Source organism: Ips typographus, linkage group LG1 (genome assembly GCF_016097725.1).
Source record: "Ips typographus isolate SLU linkage group LG1, UJ_Ityp_2.0, whole genome shotgun sequence".
NCBI lineage: Eukaryota > Metazoa > Arthropoda > Insecta > Coleoptera > Curculionidae > Ips > Ips typographus.
The window spans coordinates 12,850,174-12,873,184 of record NC_138422.1 but is presented as its reverse complement, the minus strand read 5'-3'; the positions used below and the strand labels follow the sequence as shown (position 1 = coordinate 12,873,184).

General features: G+C 34.8%; 1 protein-coding gene across 4 annotated transcripts; it reads right to left on the bottom strand.

The window, feature by feature from the left end:
* Window positions 1-499: 499 nt before the first annotated feature.
* Window positions 500-23,011, bottom strand: LOC145728203 (atypical protein kinase C-like). Of its 4 annotated transcripts, none has more exons than XM_081978264.1 (13): window positions 22,883-23,011; window positions 21,567-21,837; window positions 21,238-21,509; window positions 16,634-16,681; window positions 13,936-14,021; window positions 11,985-12,246; window positions 11,755-11,927; window positions 7,915-8,102; window positions 7,579-7,859; window positions 7,392-7,521; window positions 7,196-7,334; window positions 7,022-7,137; window positions 500-2,711 (listed from the first exon to the last, which is right to left on the bottom strand). In XM_081978264.1, the coding sequence occupies exons 2-13, from the start codon at window positions 21,821-21,823 to the stop codon at window positions 2,624-2,626; spliced, it is 2,040 nt and encodes a 679-aa protein (XP_081834390.1). In that variant the 5' UTR covers window positions 21,824-21,837; window positions 22,883-23,011; the 3' UTR covers window positions 500-2,623. The 4 variants fall into 4 exon arrangements, with proteins under 4 accessions (XP_081834390.1, XP_081834399.1, XP_081834403.1 ...); XM_081978273.1 differs by having other exon boundaries at window positions 21,244-21,509; XM_081978277.1 differs by lacking the exons at window positions 21,238-21,509; window positions 21,567-21,837; window positions 22,883-23,011 and adding an exon at window positions 16,807-17,034.

Here is a 23,011-nt window from a genome sequence, read left to right as displayed (position 1 = left end):
AAAATGCTTGAACAACAAAGTTTCAAAATCCGAAAAAACAGTTTTAGATTGTCTGCTATATTCAAACTATTTTAGTTAATAGTTTTCTTAACAGTTACTTTGAGTTTTTTATGAGTACTTTTTTTAAGTAACAACTACTTTTAGTGTAACTTGTTCACATAAATATTATAGTAAAAATTTTCATAAAACACGAATAAACACTCGCTTTCCAAAGAAATTATTGAACCGTCGTATCTTTATGCAAGCAGTAATTCGACTTTCCTGGAAAATGTGTCGAGCATTTTTTCCTATTCTTGGCACATTTCCCTGCAAGTAAAGTTTCGGGTAAAACCGGGCTTATTGTTTTATGGCCTTCGTTGAATATAAATCCTCAACCGCACCTCAATTCTGCATCGTTCCGGGAACATTTCCCTTTAAAAAGGTCGTTTCGCGAAATCCGATTTGGTAAAATACTGGTAGCGATGGAATGCGGTCGGTGTTTGTAAAGAAAAAACCTGGACAAATTGAAAACAAATTTAATCCGCAGTAACTAAAATTAAGCTTCAAGGAATATTTTATATTGCCATTTTCCCTTTGTATGGAAATTGACGATTTAAAATTTTAGAGAGAAAAATTAACCTTTTAAACGAAGGAAGTAATAATAATTATAATAAAACTATAGAAATACCAGCCGTAGAAAATAGAACAATTTGGCCGAAAGTTACCTTGTAAAGGTAAATATTAGTATTTTTTTAATACAATAATTTTAACTCACTAGGTACGTCTTATAAGTACTTTTTCACTATATCAACAGAGCTTTAGTTAACAGTATATAATGATTACTGGACACAATCTTATGTAGTAGATATAATTTGAATCAATTTTGTTCTTGACAATTTACTAGTGTTAGCGCTATTATAGATATAATAGAATAAATTTCTTTACTAATAATGTGTGCAGTTTATTTAGGTCATACACTGACAACAACAAATTCACTCTTATACAGAGTGGACCATGATATATAAGTAAAGTTTTGAATATTTAGCTGATTACCAAAGTCAATTAATGCAATTTATTTAGTATTTTTTAAGATGACACAAGTGATATAAAATTTCTTATTTTAAATAAAACATCCATAATTGTTTCGTTTTTGTGTTCTTCTTCTCTTTGTATACGTTTTGGGGACATTTTTTAATCAATATTTAACGTTTGGAGTCTGAAAAGTAAGTTTAATTTTTGTATACCAGAAAGTCATTTTTGTTTGGTTTCTTTGTTCCATTATTTGAAGTAGGGAGTGTTCGGATATACAAAGTAAAAAAAAATGAATAGTTTATATTACGTTGCTTATTAGAAAAATTGAAATAACCACAAATAACCGATTTACCTAATGTAAATGCAGCCTTAAGCGGTTCGAGGAGCAAACGGACTCGGTGACGCCATTTGACAGCTGTTTATATGAGGTATCACGTGACCCGAGGTAAAATGACGTTACGTTATAGACTCATTTTTTAATTAATAATCAAACTTTATCTAATGAATCTGTTCTCAATAATCTTGTGTACACATTTTTCTCCAAAAAATTGTATCCACTTTCATTACTATCACTTGACAGTTTGACGTATAACTGACAATTATTGACAAAATCTAGTTTGGTTATTTGTAATTTTGTGCTTGTGCAACAGTATATGAGTTCGTACAAATGAATTTTGCTCATAATTTGTACAAAGAATATAAATATGCGTATACCGAAAATCATCCAAAACATGGATGACGTAATAAACTAGTTGACAGGAAAATATTTTGAGTGTGACGTCAGTTGTCACATTCAAAACGTTTACCTGTCATTACATTGCTACGTCATACAATTATTGTTTGGATTTTCCATATAAGTATTCGACACAGAACTAAAAAAAAAAACAATATACAGAGTGTTCTATTTGAAATAAACCATATTGGCTCTCGTTTCGGTAGTACTTTGAAAGAGTAGGTTTTAGATGAATTTCTGCTTTTTAAAGTTTTTCTATTCAATAGTGGTCCACCCTGTATAGTTACAAATATCGCAAGCCTTAAAAATATTTTGTCACTTTATCAAACTGAAGCATTTCCAGTATTATTTGCATTAACATTCTATTGACTTATTTTATTACTAATGCTTTAGATTGACGTTAATCAGTGACAAACCAATTCTTTTGATTGCCATCAATTATTAATACTGAAGTAAATTTCAAACATTTCAACAATAATAATTAACCTTAAATATACCGTAAAAGTGTAACTTGTCTTAAGATCAGTTGTATAGGTTATAGGTCAGTGCAAATTTTAGAGGTGAAACTTCGGGTTAAAGTTAAACTGAACCTACACAACTGACCCTTAAACGTCTCGTTTAGCCAAAACTATAAACTATATAAAGCACCCGCGTTTAAACGTTAACACAAAATCAAGCAACTCAATTTTTTTTTTAGTTGAGCGGAAGACAGAAAATGTTTTGAAGCACCGATTTTGAGGTGGCAGATCTAATTTCTAGATATTCGTTTTCCTCCTCGCAATAAGGGGGCGGGCTGGGGGGGTGCAAATCCGGTAGGCGGTAACGCTGAACCGGCGGCGGCGGTATGTTACTAGGATGTAGGGCGCAATTAACGTTATGTCACACACAATCGTCTAGAGTCATTAGTACTGGATTCACGTATTCGAAACCTTCAAATTCCGATTGATCGATTTGTTCTATCACAGATCTGAAAAAAATAAATAAAATATAGAATCTTTGGTAATTAAAATAACATTTTGGTGATCAGGTTATGAATGTATACTAAAAGTCAAACAATAGTGCGATGACGTTACAACTTCAAGAATCTACTTTGTTGCCAAAGTTTACATTTTCGATGAATTAGTAATTTTTAAACCTCCTCTATATTTCACTTGTAATTCATAGCATAGGACACTTCTCAGAATTCGATTTACTGAAGTTAGCCATGGCAGCTTCTTGGCATGGCATTTGATTAATCAGACATTTCCAACGTCGGGTGAGATTTTGGAAATATTCTTGGTGCTTTGGTTTTACATCAATAAACACAATTTTTGCATCTGCCGGAAACATTAACTAAGAAAATAAAGAAAAACCTAAACTCTAAAAGCCAATAAATTCAGACAAGAAAGGTGGGTAATAATAGTGAAATATTATACAGGGTGGTCCAGTTTTAAATGTCAATAATTCACCAATCGATAGCCCATCAAAAAATAAGTTGACATGCATTATGTCAATTTCCTAAGGAAAACGCAGACCTCCAGAGTTGCTACAACTGCCAGACCGTTTGACCAATTTTGATCAAATTTGGAACAAGCAATTATGAAATGAGTACTCGTTATGTGATGTGAATGACATTCTTCAAAATTGTTTAGAAGGATAGTCTTTATTTTCTACGCTCATTGAATATTATTCAAAATTGACAAAAAGTCTACTTGGGTTATTGTATTTTTTACTTTAAAATGGTTCAAAAGGATTCAAATCTGGTCATCTGTGAGGTTTTCGAGTTAATTTTTGACACTGAAAATAGTCAAAAAACCGGATTATTGGACTAATGTTTACTGGCGTTCAATTTTTTAGACTATAAATAGTGTAAAACTGATCATTCAATTCAAACTTTTTTTTATTCAATTAAACACTGGTTACAGTCCAAATTGTTGAACTAATTTAATTCTAATAATTAGTGTTCAAGACTAATATTGTAGCATTTAATGCAAAAATTGTTTAATTTTATCAATGAAGAGTATCTGAAACTTAATTTTTACTATAAAAAATACTTAAAATTCGATTTTTCAGTCTTAAAGCACAGTGAAGCGTCTAGAAGTCAACTTAATACTAACAAAGCGTAAAATGGCATGTTTAACCTATGCCATTTTACGCTGTAGTTGCTGTAGATAACCCTAAAACTCGATTTTCCAAGCTGAAAGCAGTTTTAAATCCCTAAAAATAGTCCAGAGTTCTAAGAAAATGAAAAGCAAAGTAAAAAAACTTGAAAAGTTAATCTTCAAGTCAACTTACTTCAAACGCAAATTTTAAGCTTTTGATGTCACTTTTCATTGGTTCACAGTCACTTTTTGGTGAATTTTTTGGTAAATTTTCAAGATTGAAATGTGTGAATTTGTACTCAAAAATTCTAGATAAAGTAGTTTTTCATGGCTACAATTCAATTTTCACTACTAAAGTTTTTCAACTTATCTGAAAACTAGAACGAATGACTACAAAGAGTTTTTAAGCCTTTCAAGTCAATTTTTACAGTTTCCAAGTCAATTGTCAAGGCTAAAGTCTTTCAATTTGTCTGAAAACTATGAAAACTGGTTACAAAGACATTTTTTAAGCTTCTTAGGTCAATTTTCACCGTTTTCAAGACAATTCTTAAGTTGGGTTGGGTTGGTTTTGGGTCTTTGAACGTAATAACTCAATTATCTCGTAAACGAAGTTTCAAATCAGAATTTTATAAAAGATACTTATTTTGTTAAATTGAACAAGTAAAGTAAAAAAAATTGAATTTTTTTAAAAATAAGGATAAGGTAGAAAAATTAACACACAGAGACAGTTTCGACAAACGTCATTAAATCACCTAATGAGTATTAATTTCATATGTATTTGTTCCAAATATGATTAAAATTGCTCCAGTGGTCTGACAGTTATGACAAGAAACCGATTTTTTAAACTGAACTTTTAAGGACTATATTTTCCTTGAGAAGCATTTTTCATGAAAATGACATAATGTATGTTAACTTATTTTTTGATGATTTATCGAATGGTAAATTATTGACATTTAAAACTGGACCACCCTGTATAGGTTTGGTAAAAACACCGACCCTAAGAAAACCAAGTAACTGACAGAGAAACATTGATAATTGTATGAGCGAGACAAAGACAGCAAACAAAATCACGTGACTTTGAATTTTAAATGTAAAAAGATATTCAAAATAGCCGCCGAGAGTCTCGTGACACCAAAAAAAAAACGGTCAAAATGGCGGAATTGTGTGTCGTCATGTGACTTGGACAGAACAGAAAAGTAGAAAAATTTTAGAAATAGACAAATCAAAATGGCCGGGAAAAAAATCACGGGACATTGGAAACACTGGTTAGAATAAGACAATTAAAACATGTCAAATTGGCGGGAATGTCACGTGATGTTACATAACCATTGTCAAAGACCACCAAGTTCACCCAAGCGTCACCAACGATTGTTTGGAAAAATATAAAAAATGTGAACGTACGACGAGAAAGACGTAGAGCTCGAATCAGATGAGAAAAGGCCACCGCATCATCAATGACGCAGTTTTTAAAACTATTTCTTTCTCCTTCTACAGTTGCCGTCGCATTAGATATAATCAGAGGCGTCCTATTAAAATATTCCCGAAAATAAATTGTTAAGCGGTCAAAAAGCCACTTGGCAACGTAGTACGGTTTTTACTTGGACACAATTAAAACAGATGCGGCAGCGGCCAGGGACAGATGGACCTTTTTATATGCTTTTACTAGCCGGCACTCTAAACGGTGTTGCCAAGTTTAAAAAAATGTAGTGGCGAACAGGGAGACTTAGGGGGTTAGGTTAGGTTCCGTTTTAGTCTGGTGTTTTGGTTGTATTGTTGATGGTCGCAGTTGAAGTTCACACAGTGTTATGAATGAAAAACGTTATTTTGTCATAATGTCTTCCAAAAAGGTTGGAAGGAAAGGTGTTATCATACACAGCCAAGGCCGTGAAATCGTCAGTAACGTCTTACAATTTATGAAGAAAGAAGCAGAAGGAGTTTCCATTCCTTTGAAAAACTTTTTGTCTTTTATTTTCTTTATTAAAAACGAAGAAAACGTTTCATTTTACTGATAAAATAATAGCACACCACTGACTGGCTGCAACAACTTGGAAAGTAACGAGAGCAGCAATATTTAAAGCGAGACGTACAGAGATCGTGACATCATCGTTTGATGACGCCTGTGGCCTTTTCTTAGCTGATTCGAGCTCTAGAGCTCGAATCAGATGAGAAAAGGCCACCGCATCATCAATGACGCAGTTTTTAAAACTATTTCTTTCTCCTTCTACAGTTGCCGTCGCATTAGATATAATCAGAGGCGTCCTATTAAAATATTCCCGAAAATATATTGTTAAGCGGTCAAAAAGCCACTTGGCAACGTAGTACGGTTTTTACTTGGACACAATTAAAACAGATGCGGCAGCGGCCAGGTACATTTGGACCTTTTTATATGCTTTTACTAGCCGGCACTCTAAACGGTGTTGCCAAGTTTAAAAAAATGTAGTGGCGGACAGGGAGACTTAGGGGGTTAGGTTAGGTTCCGTTTTAGTCTGGTGTTTTGGTTGTATTGTTGATGGTCGCAGTTGAAGTTCACATAGTGTTATGAATAAAAAACGTTATTTTGTCAAAATGTCTTTCAAAAAGGTTGGAAAGAAAGGTGTTATCATATACAGCCAAGGCCGTGAAATCGTCAGTAACGTCTTACAATTTATGAAGAAAGAAGCAGAAGGAGTTTCCATTCCTTTGAAAAACTTGTTGTCTTTTATTTTCTTTATTAAAAACGACGAAAATGTTTCATTTTACTGATAAAATAATAGCACGCCACTGACTGGCTGCAACAACTTGGAAAGTAACGAGAGCAGCAATATTTAAAGCGAGACGTACAGAGATCGTGACATCATCGTTTGATGACGCCTGTGGCCTTTTCTTAGCTGATTCGAGCTCTACGAAATCAGCTATTAACAGAAAATCTAATTTCTACATTAAATTTTCTATGGAAAGCCATTTGTAGCTTTTCTGTGTCGCTAATGATAAAGAAAATACGAGGGGGATTCGAAATTGTCATATTTCCAAAATCACCTTGTAGCTTCAGAAACATCGGCAGCTGTGCAAGGTATGACTGCTCTATCATTGCTTTCACAAGAATGGAGCATTGGTTCGCGAAAAATGTATTGCTCTACTTTTGGATTTACCCCATAAAACCATCGAATTTGAGACACCCTGCACATAAAACTAAGTTGCTAATGTAACTACAACTTACGGATCATCTGGGGTAAGATGCACAGGTTCATCGGTAAACTCGGGAGGAAAATGGGCCATATCTCTGTCAGACTCCAGTCGTGGTTTATACGGTGGAGGTATGCGTTTCTGTTCAAGCTAAAGTTTGAAACATTTTTTGTGACAAAAAAACTAAAAGCCTTCATGACCTCCTTACCAATTCCCAATCGATACTCCTGAAAAACTGGTGATTAGCTATTTCCAGGAAGGAATCAGTACTGCAACATCCTAAGCGTTCTGCAGGATTTTTATTCAGAAATCCTTTTAAAACACTGGCAGCTTTTACACTCAAAGACCTGAAAACCACATACTGACATTATACTCACGAATTTTAATAAAAGGAAAACATTAACCTTGGAATTCGTATGGTTTTCTCTAATATAACTTGAAACAAAAAGTCTTCAGTGTTTTGATCAGGATTTTCTGACGCCCCGGCGATATCAAAAGGAGATCTTCCAGCCAACATTTCGTACAATAGTACACCTTAAAGTTTAAATCATACTTAAGACTGTTTGCTAACTAAATCTGTGTGTTGTATACCTAAAGCCCACCAATCCACAGAAAATCCATAATCCTCCCCTCGTAATATTTCAGGCGCTATATAATTTGGAGTGCCACAAAACGTCGACGTAGTGTCCCCTACTCTAATACCTTCCTTACACATCCCGTAATCGGTCAGTTTGATGTGCCCCTCTTGATCCAGGAGCACATTGTCCAGCTTTAAGTCCCTGTAAATTATCCCCTTGCAATGGAGGAAATTTAGGGCCAGGGAAATCTCGGCGGCGTAAAATCTGCAGTGGTCTTCAGGTAATTTTCGTTGTCTGTTGGCCAATAAAGTCCGGATTGTATTGTGTTGTTTTAGTGTTGATGGGTTACCTTTGCATGTGGTACATTAAGTCACCACCCCTAACAAATTCGACGACAAAAAACAGTCGAGACGGGGTCTGAAAACAGGAATGCAACCCGACTAGGAACGGATGGTTTGAGGCTGTTTCGAAAACGTGTTTTTCAGTCTGGACCCAGTCAATGTCTTCGTCGTCTGTTACTAGAGCTTTTTTGATCACCTAAAATTCAAGCAAAATTTGCAAAAAACTTAAATTTTTAAACCTTATTGGCAGGAATCTTGAAATAATTAAGAGAATGTGGCAATTTTGTCTTCGCCATGAGGTAATTGGACAGTTGGTCAAATTATGGTTTAAAAAACCTGAAGGACAATAACTACTCATATAAAGACAGACAATAAATATTTAAAAACTGTTTAATCTTAGTATTGTAGAACGCTAATGATAAAGAATCCACATAGGCAATTCTTAGCAGGCGCGTCCATGTCGCGGGGGTGGGCCCGACTCCTCGGAGCCGGTGGCTAAGTTCTGCTGGGGACCCAGTATTGCGGGGTATAACGCAATCCCCTTGCCCAGGGATACGGGTGAAGACCACACCGGCAGGAAAGGCGGAGAAGATGGACTTCGGTACGGCGGACCTGGCGCAAGTGGCAACCTATGCTTTTAGGGTCAGTATAAAAGCACACAGCAGCGTCTGACCCAAAGTGGGCGGCTGCACACAGCGTCTGAACTCCATGTTAGGAGCGGCTGAAGTAAAAGCAATGAAGGCAACGGGAAACCACATTGCTTAAAATTTTCTCAGGAAATTGCTATGGCGAGAAAACCAGACACAACGGCCCCCAGTCCCGGGCAGCCCTTAGATGGGCAAGGGGTGCGAAGAATCTCCCGGCTCAAAATAGCAAGGTCCAAACTAAGAATCGGAACATGGAATGTCCGTTCATTGTACGCAGCTGGGAAGTTTGAAAACCTCGTTCAAGAGATTAATCGGATGAAACTGCAAATAACGGGTGTAAGCGAATTGAGATGGCCTGGCTCAGGAGCATGCAAACACGAAAGTGGCACCTTATATTACTCTGGGGGAGATGAAGGCGAACCGGGTCACAGGAATGGAGTAGGAATTTTTGTGACTGCAGAACTAGCGAAATACGTGATAAACTTTGTCCCAATAAACGACAGAATAATACTACTACAATTGGGGGCAAGCCCTTTTAACATTAATGTACTCCAAATATATGCTCCGACGGCAGAGAAAAGGTACGACGAGGAAGTCGAATCTCTGTATAGCCAATTAGACATAATAATGAAAACACTTAAGAACAATGAAATTACATATGTCCTGGGAGACTTTAACGCGAAGATAGGCCAGGGTAGCAGATCGGACTTGGTGGGGGAGCATGGCTTGGGCGAAAGTAATGCGCGGGGTGACAGACTTTTCGAATTTTGCCAGGATCACAACATGGTGGTAACAAATACATGGTTCAAACTGCTTAAACGAAGACTGTATACTTGGAGGGGTCCAGGCGATAACCCAACACACATTATAAGAAACCAGATTGATTATATATTGATCAACAAAAGATTTAGGAACTGCGTAAACAGAGTTACAACCTATCCTGGAGCGGACGTGGGATCTGACCATAACCCGCTGGTTGCCGACACTAGAGTCAAACTTAAGAGACTAAAGAACAGCACCCAACACATTAAATTTAGACTGGCGGAAAACAATAAGGAAATATTCGCGAAAGACCTGAACAACTGCATAAAGGAATTCAGAACCGTCGACAACGTGGATGAAATTTGGAAATCATTCAAGGAACTAACAAATAAGCTAATGACGGAGCATACGGTAAGACAAGATACACCGAAGAAACAGAAATGGATGACATCCGAAATATTGCACCTCATGGAGCAAAGGCGGCAGTATAAAACAAACCCAGAAGAATATAAAAGGAGACAAAAAGAAATAAAACAAAAAATTCGGATCGCCAAAGAAAAATGGATGAAGGAAAAATGTATGGAAATGGAAGATCTGGAGAATAGACATGACACTTTCAACATGTATAAAAAGGTCATAGAAGTAGCAGGTTAATACAATAAAAATACCACTAACATGCTAGTAGACACTGAAGGTAAAAATATCTTAGATGAAAAAGAAATCCTTGGAACATGGCTCAAATACATAAATGAGCTGTTTGATGATAATAGACCGAATGAACCCAACTTCGATGACCACGCAAATATAGACGGAGGGCCAGAAATTCTCAAGAGTGAGGTTCTATTTGCAATAAAATCCGCAAAAACCAAAAAAGCCACCGGACCTGATGACATCCCAACAGAGCTGTTACAAATGATCAAAGAGGAAAACATTGGAATCTTGGTCAAACTGTTTAATGCGGTGTACGCGACTGGAGACATACCGGAGGATTGGCTGAAATCCGTATTCATTCCAATTCCGAAAAAACAACGGGCAAAACGATGCAGTGAGTATAGACTAATAAGCCGTATGAGCCACACCTTGAAGGTCTTTCTCAAAATTATCCACGCGAGGATAAGAGCCAAATGTGAGGCAGATTTGGATGAAACCCAATTTGGATTTAGAAACGCTTTAGGAACTAGAGAGGCACTGTTTGCTCTGAATATACTACTACAAAAATGCCGTGACCAACGCAAGGACGTTTTTGTGTGTTTTGTTGATTACGAGAAGGCCTTCGACAGAGTACAACACATACAGCTTATAAACATCTTAAGGAGCATGGAAGTGGACAACAGGGACGTTAGAATTATCGAAAATTTATACTGGAGACAGAAGGCAGCAGTACGACTAAACGGAAAGCTCACAGAAGAAAGTCAAATTCTACGAGGCGTCAGACAGGACTGCATACTGTCACCACTGCTTTTTAACATATATTCAGATAAAATCTTTAAACGGACTACACAATAACAAGAAATGGGAGTACAAATCAATGGAGAATATATAAATACGATACGATATGCTGACGACACTGTCATCTTGAGTGACAAACTGGAAGACCTGCAACATCTACTAAACTGTGTAAACGCAGAAGGGCAAGAAATGGGGCTCAACATAAATATCAATAAGACAAAATTTATGGTCTTTAGTCGACAACCACATCTTGATGCTTCACTGCAGATCAATACGAAGAATATAGACAGAGTAACCCAGTTTAAGTACCTTGGGTGTTATATCACCGAACAACTGAATCCAGATAGGGAAATAAGATGCAGAATAGAGACAGCCCGAACAACATTCCAAAAAATGAAACCACTATTCTGCAATGATAATCTGAACCTAAAATTACGGCAGAGAATGGTAAAATCCTACATATGGTCAGTGTTACTATACGGGGCAGAGGTCTGGACCATTAAGGCCGCTACAGTTAATCGGTTAGAAGCGTTTGAGATGTGGCTACACCGGCGAATGCTGAGAATACCCTGGACAGATATGCAGACCAACGAAATGGTGCTAAACAGGGCCGATGCAACACGTTTGCTGCTAAATACAGTCAAGTGCAGGAAAATCTCATATCTTGGACATATCTTCAGAGGAGAGCGATACAGAATCCTACAACTGATCATGATGGGAAAAGTGGAAGGACGTAGAGGAGTAGGAAGAAAACAGGCTTCCTGGCTGAGGGACATCCGTGAATGGACCGGTATACGCAGCGCAGAAGAACTGTTTCGATTGGCGCAGAATCGAGAAAGACTTGCCCAAGTAATTGCCAACGTCAGGGGGACCTGACACGGCACTTGAAGAAGAAGATTGTAGAACGGTTGGTCTCAAAATTTTAAAATTCTAAAATTGTCACACATTGTGTTCCAAATGCAAAAAAAAAACAAAGATTGTTTAAGTTACCTTCATGGCATAAATACGTTTGGTCTTCTTCAGTTCCACCATCAACACTTTGGCATAAGATCCCCTACCGATCACCCTGATCAGGTCAAAGTCGCTTAACGAATACTGTCTTCTGTCGGTGAACTCCGAACCGTCCAAAATCACATTCGAGTCCTGCGTGGCAATGAGATCACCTGGAATTCCGACTTTTCCAGCGACAAATTGTCACGTTAACACTGGAAATCACTTACTGGAAGGCTCCACGACCGGCTTACTGACGTCCTTACTAAAACTACGCAAGTTTGTGTTCGCTGGCGGGGTGTCTACAATGATACGCATGTTGTCCTCGCCCCGATCGTCGCATAATATATTGTCTAAGCTTTGTTCGTTTGTACAGATTATATTCACAGCCTTGTGGCACTTTTTGTGCACCAGCAGTTTGCACTGGATGCATTTGAAGCCCTGACGGCCTAAACCCCAGATACGGTCGTGGCAGTACGAACAAAAGGCTCTCTGAAATCACAAATGTTTAATTTTAAGGTTATTGTAAAATCTTTATCATTGTAGGAAAGGTCAGTTGCCAAGTCCCTCTTCTACTTGTACGCCAACAATAAATCCTTTGGATCAAATAAAATTGTATTCTTGATATGCTATCTTAATGATTCTTAATTCGATATTTTCTATTATTTCTGTTATGGCACCAACTGAATTTAGAGAATATTATTCTGTATCATTACTATAATCGCAAAAGTGTTTGTAATGGTGGGCACTCGGTCTGCCAGTTAGTGTCGATATCAAAACACTTTCCGAATATTGCTGAAGAGGGAAAGGTTTAAACTAGAAAATTTTAGTTAATATTAGACACAAAATGGTGCAGAAGTTTGTAGAAATATTCATGATTCGCCTCGCCAAATCGTTGTTTATACAATTTTTACAAACGCTGCTTTAACAGTTGAAGATCCTGATATAGCTAGGGAATATTTAAAAAAAAAAAGAGAAACTGTTTAGCAGAGTTTCTGATGATATCAAAAAGGAAGACTGAAGAGATCTTCAACTTCCACTGAAAAGTTAAAGAAAAAAGTAAACAAAGAAGCCTCAGCAGTAAAAAAATTTAAAGACGAAACTGTTCATCACGAGATCAGTCGCAATATGAAACATGGAATTTAACAGGAAAAGCTGATGGAAATCTTTGAGATGATCGAGAAAAAATAGTAAACTGGTGAAAATACAGCATCAGTTCGTAAAAAACTGAAGTACTAACGACTCTCCAAAAAAAAATGAAGTGCATGCTAGAAACTACCTGTAAAGCTTAAAGTAAGGAAGAACAATAATGATACTGAAAACAGGAGCAAAGTAAATAAACAAAGAAGGACAAGTTTTCTAAAGAAGCATTAAAAGTGGTAGAATCTACAGGATGTAAAGAAAAACAAAAAGCATTGAACTAATATTAAAGATGCTATACAATGCATATCAGATTTATTTCAGCTTGTACTAAATGATTCTTCCTTAATATCTGGTGTTTATTTGTCATTTGATTCCACGATATGGTTACAAGAAGAAAAGTATAACATATTTTTATTTATTATTTTTGATTTACCAATCAAAATCCAACCCAACTATCTGTAAACTTTCCCTAAAATTAAAATTTGTAATAAAGCCAAAATTTTAAGCAGAAAATATCAAATATTTGAAAGTATAAACCAGATTAATTTACAATTTAGTTGGAAAAGACATTTATATTAAATGAAGTTTAATTTGTTCATTTGGAAGATATCTGGACATAAAATGTAATCAGTAAAAAGCTTATTTCTATAAAAAATCAAAATTTTATATTTGCAACTAATCACTTTGTGATACAATGAACCTCTTGGACAACATGACATATTATAAAACACTTTTTAGTAGTTTGGGTCAAATTTTACTTTACCTTCAAGTGTTTATTTAGTTTAATAAATACTACAGGAAACACACACTTCACGAATTCTTATATCGTTTTAATCTCTTAATCGAATTTTCTAATCCAAGTGCTCATGAATAAACAAGTTTTATCCTAATAAAAGACAAAGAAGACGATTTCCTTTTGATTATAACGTGTAACAATTAAAGTTATGACGATTTGGAATTTCCTACTTTAGTAACATCAAGTTTTATATACAGAATGGATTTTGTCTAATATCAATAATTGTTCATAAAATACATTACCCTGTTAAATCTTTTAGCCTGGAATATGTGACCGTTGATCCTGTATAATTTGCGCCATCGTCTAGCACCCCTTCTGTAGATGCTTCCTGCAACGTAAAATTCAATTTGTAATACACATTTTTATTGAATAAAATTTGTAAAATGTTTATCAACATTTATTCGTCGTTATTATCCATAATACATCGAAGAAACGTACTGAAACGTAACTTTTCTTTAACGTTGACTTTAGTAGATTTTGAAGTAAAAAGCTCACTTGAATCAATTTGTCACAGCAACGTTCATTTGCAAATTATATTTAACGTTTGCAAGAAATGCTTATTGTTACGTTTGTTTCACGTCACTTTGCAACAATTTGTTGACATGAGTAAACTAAACTGTTCAGCAAATATAAAATTAAATAAATTTTTCATAATTGTTGGTGGTAACGCCACTGGCATACGTTAGAAATTTGCCAAGAAACTGGTAGAGAAAGAATTCAATAAACATGGAAATGTGACAAAACATGGAAAAAAATGTCCGATAATTTTGAAAAATGTCAAGATATTTGATAAGCAATGTGTGAACCAATCCTGGACCATCATTACATTAATATGTTTTTAATCTAAAAGTTACAATGTACTCCAGGAATTCTCACTAAAAATGCTGTTTAAAAGCAGATAATTTTTAAAAAAATAATAACGAAATTAAAACAAAAAATTAATACGAAACGCTTTAATGAACTGTAAATATGTAAACAGCTTAAAACCCGACAGAACTTGATTGATGAGAGAAAAAAAATTCAAAATTGTTCAAACTGTATTATAAGGGTTTAAAATATTGCCTAAACTCTCTCTAAATTTAGGATGACAAACAAATCAAGCATTTAAATTTGTTATAACTTTATTAAAACCTGTAAAATCAAGTTAGACAATGCTTGAAATTAATAAAAATCATCAAAGTACTTTCTAGAGCCTTTACTTGACTAAACATGTTTCCAACATTCTAAAATTACTGTGGCTAACAACATAGAATCGTTGTGAAAAGCTTATCTCTCCTGCATTGTTATCAAACATATCATAACGATAATCAATTTTTATTTATTTATTATATCTTATTTATGGAACTTCAATGTATCAAGTCCACTATAATTTGGTAGATTATTTGGCGTTTATAAAATTAATTATTCAGATAACTTGTGTCTCGTGAGATAATACTAAATGAACGTTTTCGTTTAAATATTTAGATTTTATAACACTTTTGTAAGTAGTTTTAAGATGCATTTTGTTCGTGCGAATGGTACTTAAACTATTCCACATGAATTGCATTACTGTCAAAGTGACGTTTCTGACTTGAACCAGGTTCTAAGGTTGAACCATTTTTGTACAACTGGGCCTTAGACAGATGTTTGAATATGTGGTTTAAAAACTCGTCAAGCCAGTGTAATTTTTTGAACTTGCAGGAAATGACATATTTTCTTCTAAAGCTGTCATTTACAACAATCTGAAAATGTGTCAAAAAATTGAAAATTGTCTTTGAACTAGTACCCAGTTCCTTAATTTGTTTAAGACAAATAAGATGTCATTTTGGTTCATTTTTGCTTCAAACTATTCTCAGCCTTTGGCAAAACCCATTACAAGATAGTGGGAAAAAGTGCGTAGTTTGTTAATTTGTTGGAGGAAGCGTTCTTATGTAACGCAAAAATGTGAAATATCTGTAAAAATGGAATGTGGAAAATAACATAGTTGAGTTTTAGTAGTAATTCTACACGTTCTTTGTATAAGAAATGTTCTTTAACTTGACACATTTTCCGTTAAGGGCGCTGCGAATGTTGTCAAACAAAATCTAAAATATCTTAAGAACAGATAATTCTTAATTAATAACGTAGAGTACTTTTTTGCTCTACATGATGGTATTAAATTTTTAAGAGTGTCCATTTAGTATTAAGGTTTGACAGTAGTAAAGAAGAAGAGTTTGGAAGGATTTTGGGTTAAAAGTCTGAAGTAAGTTGGGAACGTGGTTCATAATATTTAACCGTTTTCTTAACTAATAAATCTAAGTTTAGTTATTAGCATCTTGTTTAATTGCAATAATTATTAATCAACAGAACCGTTACACTTTACATTACACAGAGTTGTTATAGCTAATTGCTAGAGAGCGCCTCAATTTTTTGGGATATTCTCAAAAATGTTATATTTTAGATAGAAAAAGCAGAAAGTTTTAATTTTATCTTAAAAATTTAAAACTTTTAAAGTTGGAACAGTAAATTTTGTTGTTTTCTCTAGAATTCACCTTTCAACTGTTTAATAATGACCACGTGACCACCTAACATGGTGCTATCATAAATCCATTTACTCACCAAATTTTTCCACGTGGTTGTGTGTACAGAACAAGAAGCATTTAAGCATTTTTTTGATCGGTATTGTTCTTTCGTGCGAGTGAGTTAACATTTTAAACAATACTTTTTGTATAACAACAACAACAACTTAATACACTAACGAGTAATAATAATTAATTTAAATACACTAATGAAATACTAGATTGAAGAATAACCAAGCTGAATAAACATACACATTTACAAACGGCCTATCACTGAAGGAATTTGAACGGGTGGAAGGAACCTGAACGAAAAGGAATTTGTAAATTTTTTTGGTTAAATATTTCTTCTATACAGGGTGATGCCGGTTTATTAATGACCTACAGATATTTAAAGGGCACTTACGATCTTCCCCTTCTCCTGTGCTTCCTTGCGGAGGAGGATTCGGATACACTGCAAAAAATAAATCAAAATTACCACAAGGCATTCTTTGATTGAATGAAACAAAATGTTATTGTGTAATTAGTGTGCTGGCAATAATCATAGTACAGTGCTAATCAGGCAAATAGACGACTTACCCTTATCAGAATGAGTCATAGGACCTATATTTAGTACAGAAGTAGCCAAGGGTGCTATTTGCACTAAAGCGGATTCGCCCAAAAAATCCATAAACCGAAATATCCACGATCGACGTCGTTCCATTTTTTTCATTTTTTGTTTTGGTTTTAAGTAGGTTAATTACAACATTTCTAGAAATTCACATGAACTGTATTGCTCCACTAAAGTTGTGTACGCTAAACAACTGATTTGATAACTAATTTTATCTTTTTCACCTGTAATGTCCTGATAAGTAATCTATCTATAATGCGGTAAAGATTGGCAAATGGAGTCACGTAGAATTTCATTATTGTGTTGGCAACATGATGATTATTGCTAGAAAATGGGATGCACCAACTACGTCAGAGTCAGAGTAACAAATTATCAGATTTAATGTTTTAATAATCGTTTTTACCCACAAATTTGGTAATGTTTGTTTACGCCTAGGTTTCCATTTCATCATTTTTACAGCCCTGCAGCACGACGGGCGGTAAAGTAAAATTGATTCATACTGGTTATTTTAATTTTTCCATTCAAAGACACTTATGTGGATTATGTTTAAATGATTTTATTCCGATTTACTGAATTTATAAACCGACCATTTTGTCATTTAGTTGTAACTGTTATTTAGTTATTAAATTATAGTTTTTCTACCAAAGTGGTTCAAGATTTCAGTAGAAGCGTTTATTATAGTAATTAAGATACCAAGGGCATTATAAGAACAATAATACACAATAGGGCATGCGATAGGGTAGTACACGAGGACTTCCGGCCCGAGGGGTCTACTCACCGCCTACTATACTAGAAAGCCTAGAAGGTGCTTGTCAAAAATTCCAATATGGCGGAAATAGTGGTGACAGTTTGCGTTTGTTTGTATTGTGGAAATTGAGTTTTTTGAGGATTCGATGAATTTTTACGGTTTAAAATCAAAACTTGAGGTTATTGGCGTAAGTTATTTTTGTTTGCTGCCGTTCATAAGTTTTTCAAGCCACATTGTAACAGCAATTCAGGATAAAGCCCAACCGTGTCAGTTTTTTACTTTACAAAAAACTGGATCTAACTCAACAGTAGTTGTACACTTTGAAGTGGGATGATTTTACTCCAACACTATACTCAATGGTAGGTACAAGTGCTTTCTAGTACAGTAAACTTATTAGGTACTTGTTACATGCACAGGTATGTGAGTTACATTTTAAAGCATATCCTTCATTGATGTGAGGGCAACAAAAATAATTTTGAATGAATGTTCTTGGTAATAACATAAGAATCATTTACCAGTTTTGCTTACCTAGTTTCAAGGATTTACAGATTTTCTTGTATTGAACAGTGTTTAAACTAGTTTCCTGTGTGTTATACTTTCCAGGACAAATGTTCTAACCAATTTGTTTAGGCTGGACTTGATTGTGTATAAAAAAGCTCTATCTATACATATCTGGATCAGGAATGAACCTTTTTATGATTTTTCACTCACAACTTGCAATCAACTACACGAAACAATTAAAAAAACATATTTTTTACTGCATCTGCATACTTTTGTGTATAAAACGAAAACCGCTCACGCCGCCATTAAAAGTGACATTTTAGGCTTTCTAGTATAGAGGGCGGTGGTCTACTTCGACCGTAGGCATTATTTCCTATAATGCCTGTGATGTCTTCAATGTTTAATGTCCGACTTTCATTCTGTAGATATGTATTGAAAAAATGGTCAGAGGGCATTATAAAAAATAATAATGGGTGCTATAAAAAATAATGCCCTCACCTGAGGTCATTATGAAAAATAACTCCCTAGGGCATTATTTCTTAGATAATTGACCTTAATAGGTGTCATTATTGATGAAATAATAGCCCTGTCGGACTTTAAAGTAATGAACGTACGTCTCGACGTTCACTCGACCACCCTCTACAGGGTGGTCCAAATTGATTGTAGGATAATTCAAGAGTGAAACATTAACAATAAACTCCATTCCAGTCATACAAACTCAGTGTTGCCAAGACAAAATGGCGGTAGAATAATCAGTCAAAAAAAACGGTAAACAAATTCATTAATTTTATAATATTATACAGGGTGTCTTTTAATAGTTGTCAAAAATTGTAATCATTGATATAAAAACCGTACTTCAAAAATACAGTTTTGTTTTAATTAATAATTGTTTTTTAAGTTTTGACATTAGTGACAGTTATCACATGGTTTTAAAGGATAATTTAGCTAGGCAGTCACGTGACCACTGTCAAAAAATTATAAATCTCAAAAACTCTTTATATCGAATACTGCAAGAAAACGTTTCTAACCCTGATTTTTGCAACTTTTGAGCATGGTTTGACAGTTTTGACGTTAGTGACAGTTGTCACGTGATTGTAGAACACTATTTAGTTAGACGGTCACGTGACAATTGGCAAAATAACTGTCATAATTCTTAGAAACGCGTTTTATATAAAATACGGCAAGAAAACCTTTCTAAACCCTGATTTTTGCAACTTTTGAGCATGGTTTGACAGTTTTGACGTTATTGACAGTTGTCACGTAATTTCAGAAGACCATTTAGCTAGACTATGAAGTGACAATTGTCAAAATAACTGTCATAATTCTCAGAAACGCGTTTTATATTAAATACGGCAAGAAAACGTTTCTAAACCCTGATTTTTGCAACTTTTGAGCATGGTTTGCCAGTTTTGACGTTATTGACAGTTGTCACGTGATTTCAGAAGACTATTTAGCTAGACTATGAAGTGACAATCCTCAAAATAACTGTTAAATCTCAGAAAATCGTCTTGTTTCGAAAACTGTGTTAAAATGTAATTCTTGCAAATTCTAGTAAAAATTTGACAATTGGGACAATAGTGACAGACATCACGTGGTTTTACAGAATAATTTGGACTAAGAAAATGACTGTTTTAAGCACATTTTTAGAATCCTTATTAAATTTCCTATTCAATAAACTGAAAAAGTATATAAAAAGCTTCACAACCAACCTAATGGCTATAACTTAATTAAAAACGGTAGATTATATACAAAAAAAACAGGAGAACGGTAGAAGAACTACAAAAACGGTAGATATACCGTTTTAACGGTAGGTCTGGCAACATTGCATAAAATGAAGTCTAAAAGTGCCCTCTAGCGGAGTTAGGGTGCCTTAAAGGTCAGCCACTAAAACCACTTTTTGAACCTTAGTTTATATGACGTTTCTACCCTTTAAGTATCTTACAATCAATTTGGACCATGCTGTATATGCAATTTGTAATTGCATCTTTTTTCTTACTAATTAATTTTGAATTTAACGTAAAAGTAATTATTACAGAAACTGGATTTTATTTAGTAGCTTAGGGGTTATTCCACTTTAAGCCAAGCTTAAGGTAAGTGTCGTTCAGACTGTGATTTTTCACTTTTTCTGTCACATTCAAAACCCAAATTCAACTTTTAAGCTCGGGTTAAAATACAAGCCCGTTTTACCATACTTTATTGCATTATTTCAATGATATTTGATTGATCAAAATACAAATACACCAGTCCTACTAGTTTTGCACCAAACTTGGCAGTGGAAAATGCGATTACTGACTGAACCAGAGACCTGTCCAAATGACAGGACTAAAAATGTCGTCCAAATAACGCCTTATTTCTTATTCTCCAAAGTCTTATAACGTCATATTTGAGTTAAAGTTGCTTTTAGAGAACTAATCTTAATGTGAACAGTTATTATGTTCTTCCGAAAATTATATTTTTTCGTTTTTTACGATACATTTTAAATGAGACGCTAAAAATGACAGTTAAGTCAATTTTAAAATCGCCAATTTAAACACTTTTAGTTAAAACATCAATTTTTGTTTCTTTCAATTTGACACGTTGTTGAGTTTCTCAACCTTTGCTTATACTGTATTTTTTGTGAAAATTTCTCGCTAAACCAATTTTTATGACATTTGTTTTAAACTATACAAAATAATTGTTAAGCAATCAGGCAAACCCTTTACGTACAACTACAAAAGCCGCATTCGTTTTCACGCTCCATGGAGTGAGCAGAGCTTTTTTGACGTCACTATGACGTAATTTGGGAAAGCCATAATTTGAGGAATTTTACATTTTTCTTTTAATATTTAATAACTACTAATTTAATAACGCTTACAATATGATATTTTTGAGTTAATTAATGAAAATATTTCAAATTCGGTGTTTGACAGACTGGTGTCACGTGACCTTACATATTGTCTAAATAATGTAGTGACGTGATAACACAAAAAGCGCTATTGCAGCGATGGTAATAAATAATCTAGTGGAGGCAGAATTTAAAAATGTTTAAATTCTCTAAAAATGTCCATTATTGAGTTTCAGACCTTGGACTAGTACAACTTAGTGATATTGGACTTTTTTACTTTTCTTATTATAACGCATTGTTGAGTGTTGTATAAGTATTAACAATTACCCGTACGTATGCAGTCGTATCCAGGTTCAGAGCTACTGTCATCATCAGACAAGGACATATGATCTTGATGGTAGTCCATGCAAGCGTGATAGTGATGTTCGAAATTATGTGGTACCGCATACTCCACCGCCGTGTGCCTACTACCCACACGTGTCAATGTGTTCCCAGCTGATAAGGTTCCACCTTTCTGGCGTTCCAAGTGTGCGGTGCACAGGACGCCTGGCAAGGCACTTTGTGAACCTATCATCAAGTTCAAGTCCAAACTTGGTCTCCTACAAACCAGACTTTTACAACCAAACTACCCTTGCAACGACCAGAAAAGAACTTACCTAGATAAATTGTGAGGTTCCGGATCAAACTCTACTTCGGACACTTGCGTGGTGTTATGAGGAATGGCCGTGGTGTAAGTGGTTTCTTGGGGAATTGGTGCGGGTTCTTCCGGAGGCAGTTCCACGACGTTTTGCACCACTTGGTGAGTGTGTCGTTGATGGGTTGTGGCAGGTTCCTGATGGTTGAATTCTTTGTTTCTTCTCGGGCTGCGACCTCTATCAGCCGCAGAAGTGGCATTCCAGTAACCCCAAGCCATTGCACACGTAATATCTACAATGTATTTAAGTTATGACGCCAGGGGAAAAATGAACCATACCTAGATATATCAGGTAAAGTCCATATTATGTTTCTTGTCTTTGAAGTGGACTGGAAAAGCCAAAATCACAAACAAATACCTACTACAAAAATTATACCTATATAGAAAACCAATAGCTTATTTCTAGTTGAATACTACGAGTACATACCAAAGGATCGTTTTTCATCTTTATTCAACTAGAAATAGATGAGAATCATTTGAATCAATGGACTAGATAAAGATGGCGATAATCTTCTTAAGAGACACAGGTGCCAGCTGTCAAAACTAATGTGACGTCATTTGACAGTTGGTCACATCACCACTTTCATCAAGACTGATTGATCTTGTGACTAACTGTCGACTTACGTCACATCCACTTTAGGCAGTTTTTGACATTTTGTTGAATTTTTTTTTACTATCCACGGCCGTAACATAAACGATTTTATTTATTAAATAAAAAAGTTATTTAGGATTTTTTAATTTAAGTATACGGTCAGCATGAATTACAGATTGGAAATGTGAAAATGTTATTTAAACGTGAATTCATATTCAGTCTGTGAATGGTTGGGTAAAAAACAATTTAATGAATGTGAAAAGTCAACAACTATTATTGCAATAATTTAAAGAAGACAATGCTTTAGAATGTAGTTCACAAACTTGGATCAAAAGCATTTCAAACCTGTTTCTAAAATCTATACTATAATGATGCTATAATAGTGGACCATTTGCACAATTATGTGAAACTTAAAACAAGACTATTTAAGTTAATTTCGTATTGATTTGTACGGTTAAATGATGCTAATAGGTTAGAACAAAGCAGGCAAATCAATAACCTTTCTCAAAGGAAATAAAAAGTTGTGAACAAATCCACATACTTGAGTACATTTTTAAAATATGGAAACTTTGCTAGACTGTTGTATATTATATACACCCGGAATTTTTGAGTAAAACATCATATTGGAATAACTGATAGATCTATAGAAGAAATGAAATAACACTAAAATTGCTATAAATACATACATAATCTACAAAGGCGACACAATATTGAAGTCACAAAGTATACTCTGTTATTCCAGGCATCTCACCATACTTTTTGACTTATGCACCTTGTTGCCATTTCCATTATCCACGATTACTGTCCAAGTTTGA

What these genes read in the sequence shown, in the direction of transcription:
- LOC145728203 (XM_081978264.1), bottom strand. Translation starts at nt 21,823, where the DNA reads ATGGCTTGGGGTTACTGGAATGCCACTTCTGCGGCTGATAGAGGTCGC. An exon ending in TGTGGATTGGTGGGCTTTAG is followed by an intron (nt 7,522 to 7,578) that starts GTATACAACACA and finishes TTAAACTTTAAG; the next exon opens with GTGTACTATTGTACGAAATG. An exon ending in AAAACCATACGAATTCCAAG is followed by an intron (nt 7,335 to 7,391) that starts GTTAATGTTTTC and finishes TGTGGTTTTCAG; the next exon opens with GTCTTTGAGTGTAAAAGCTG.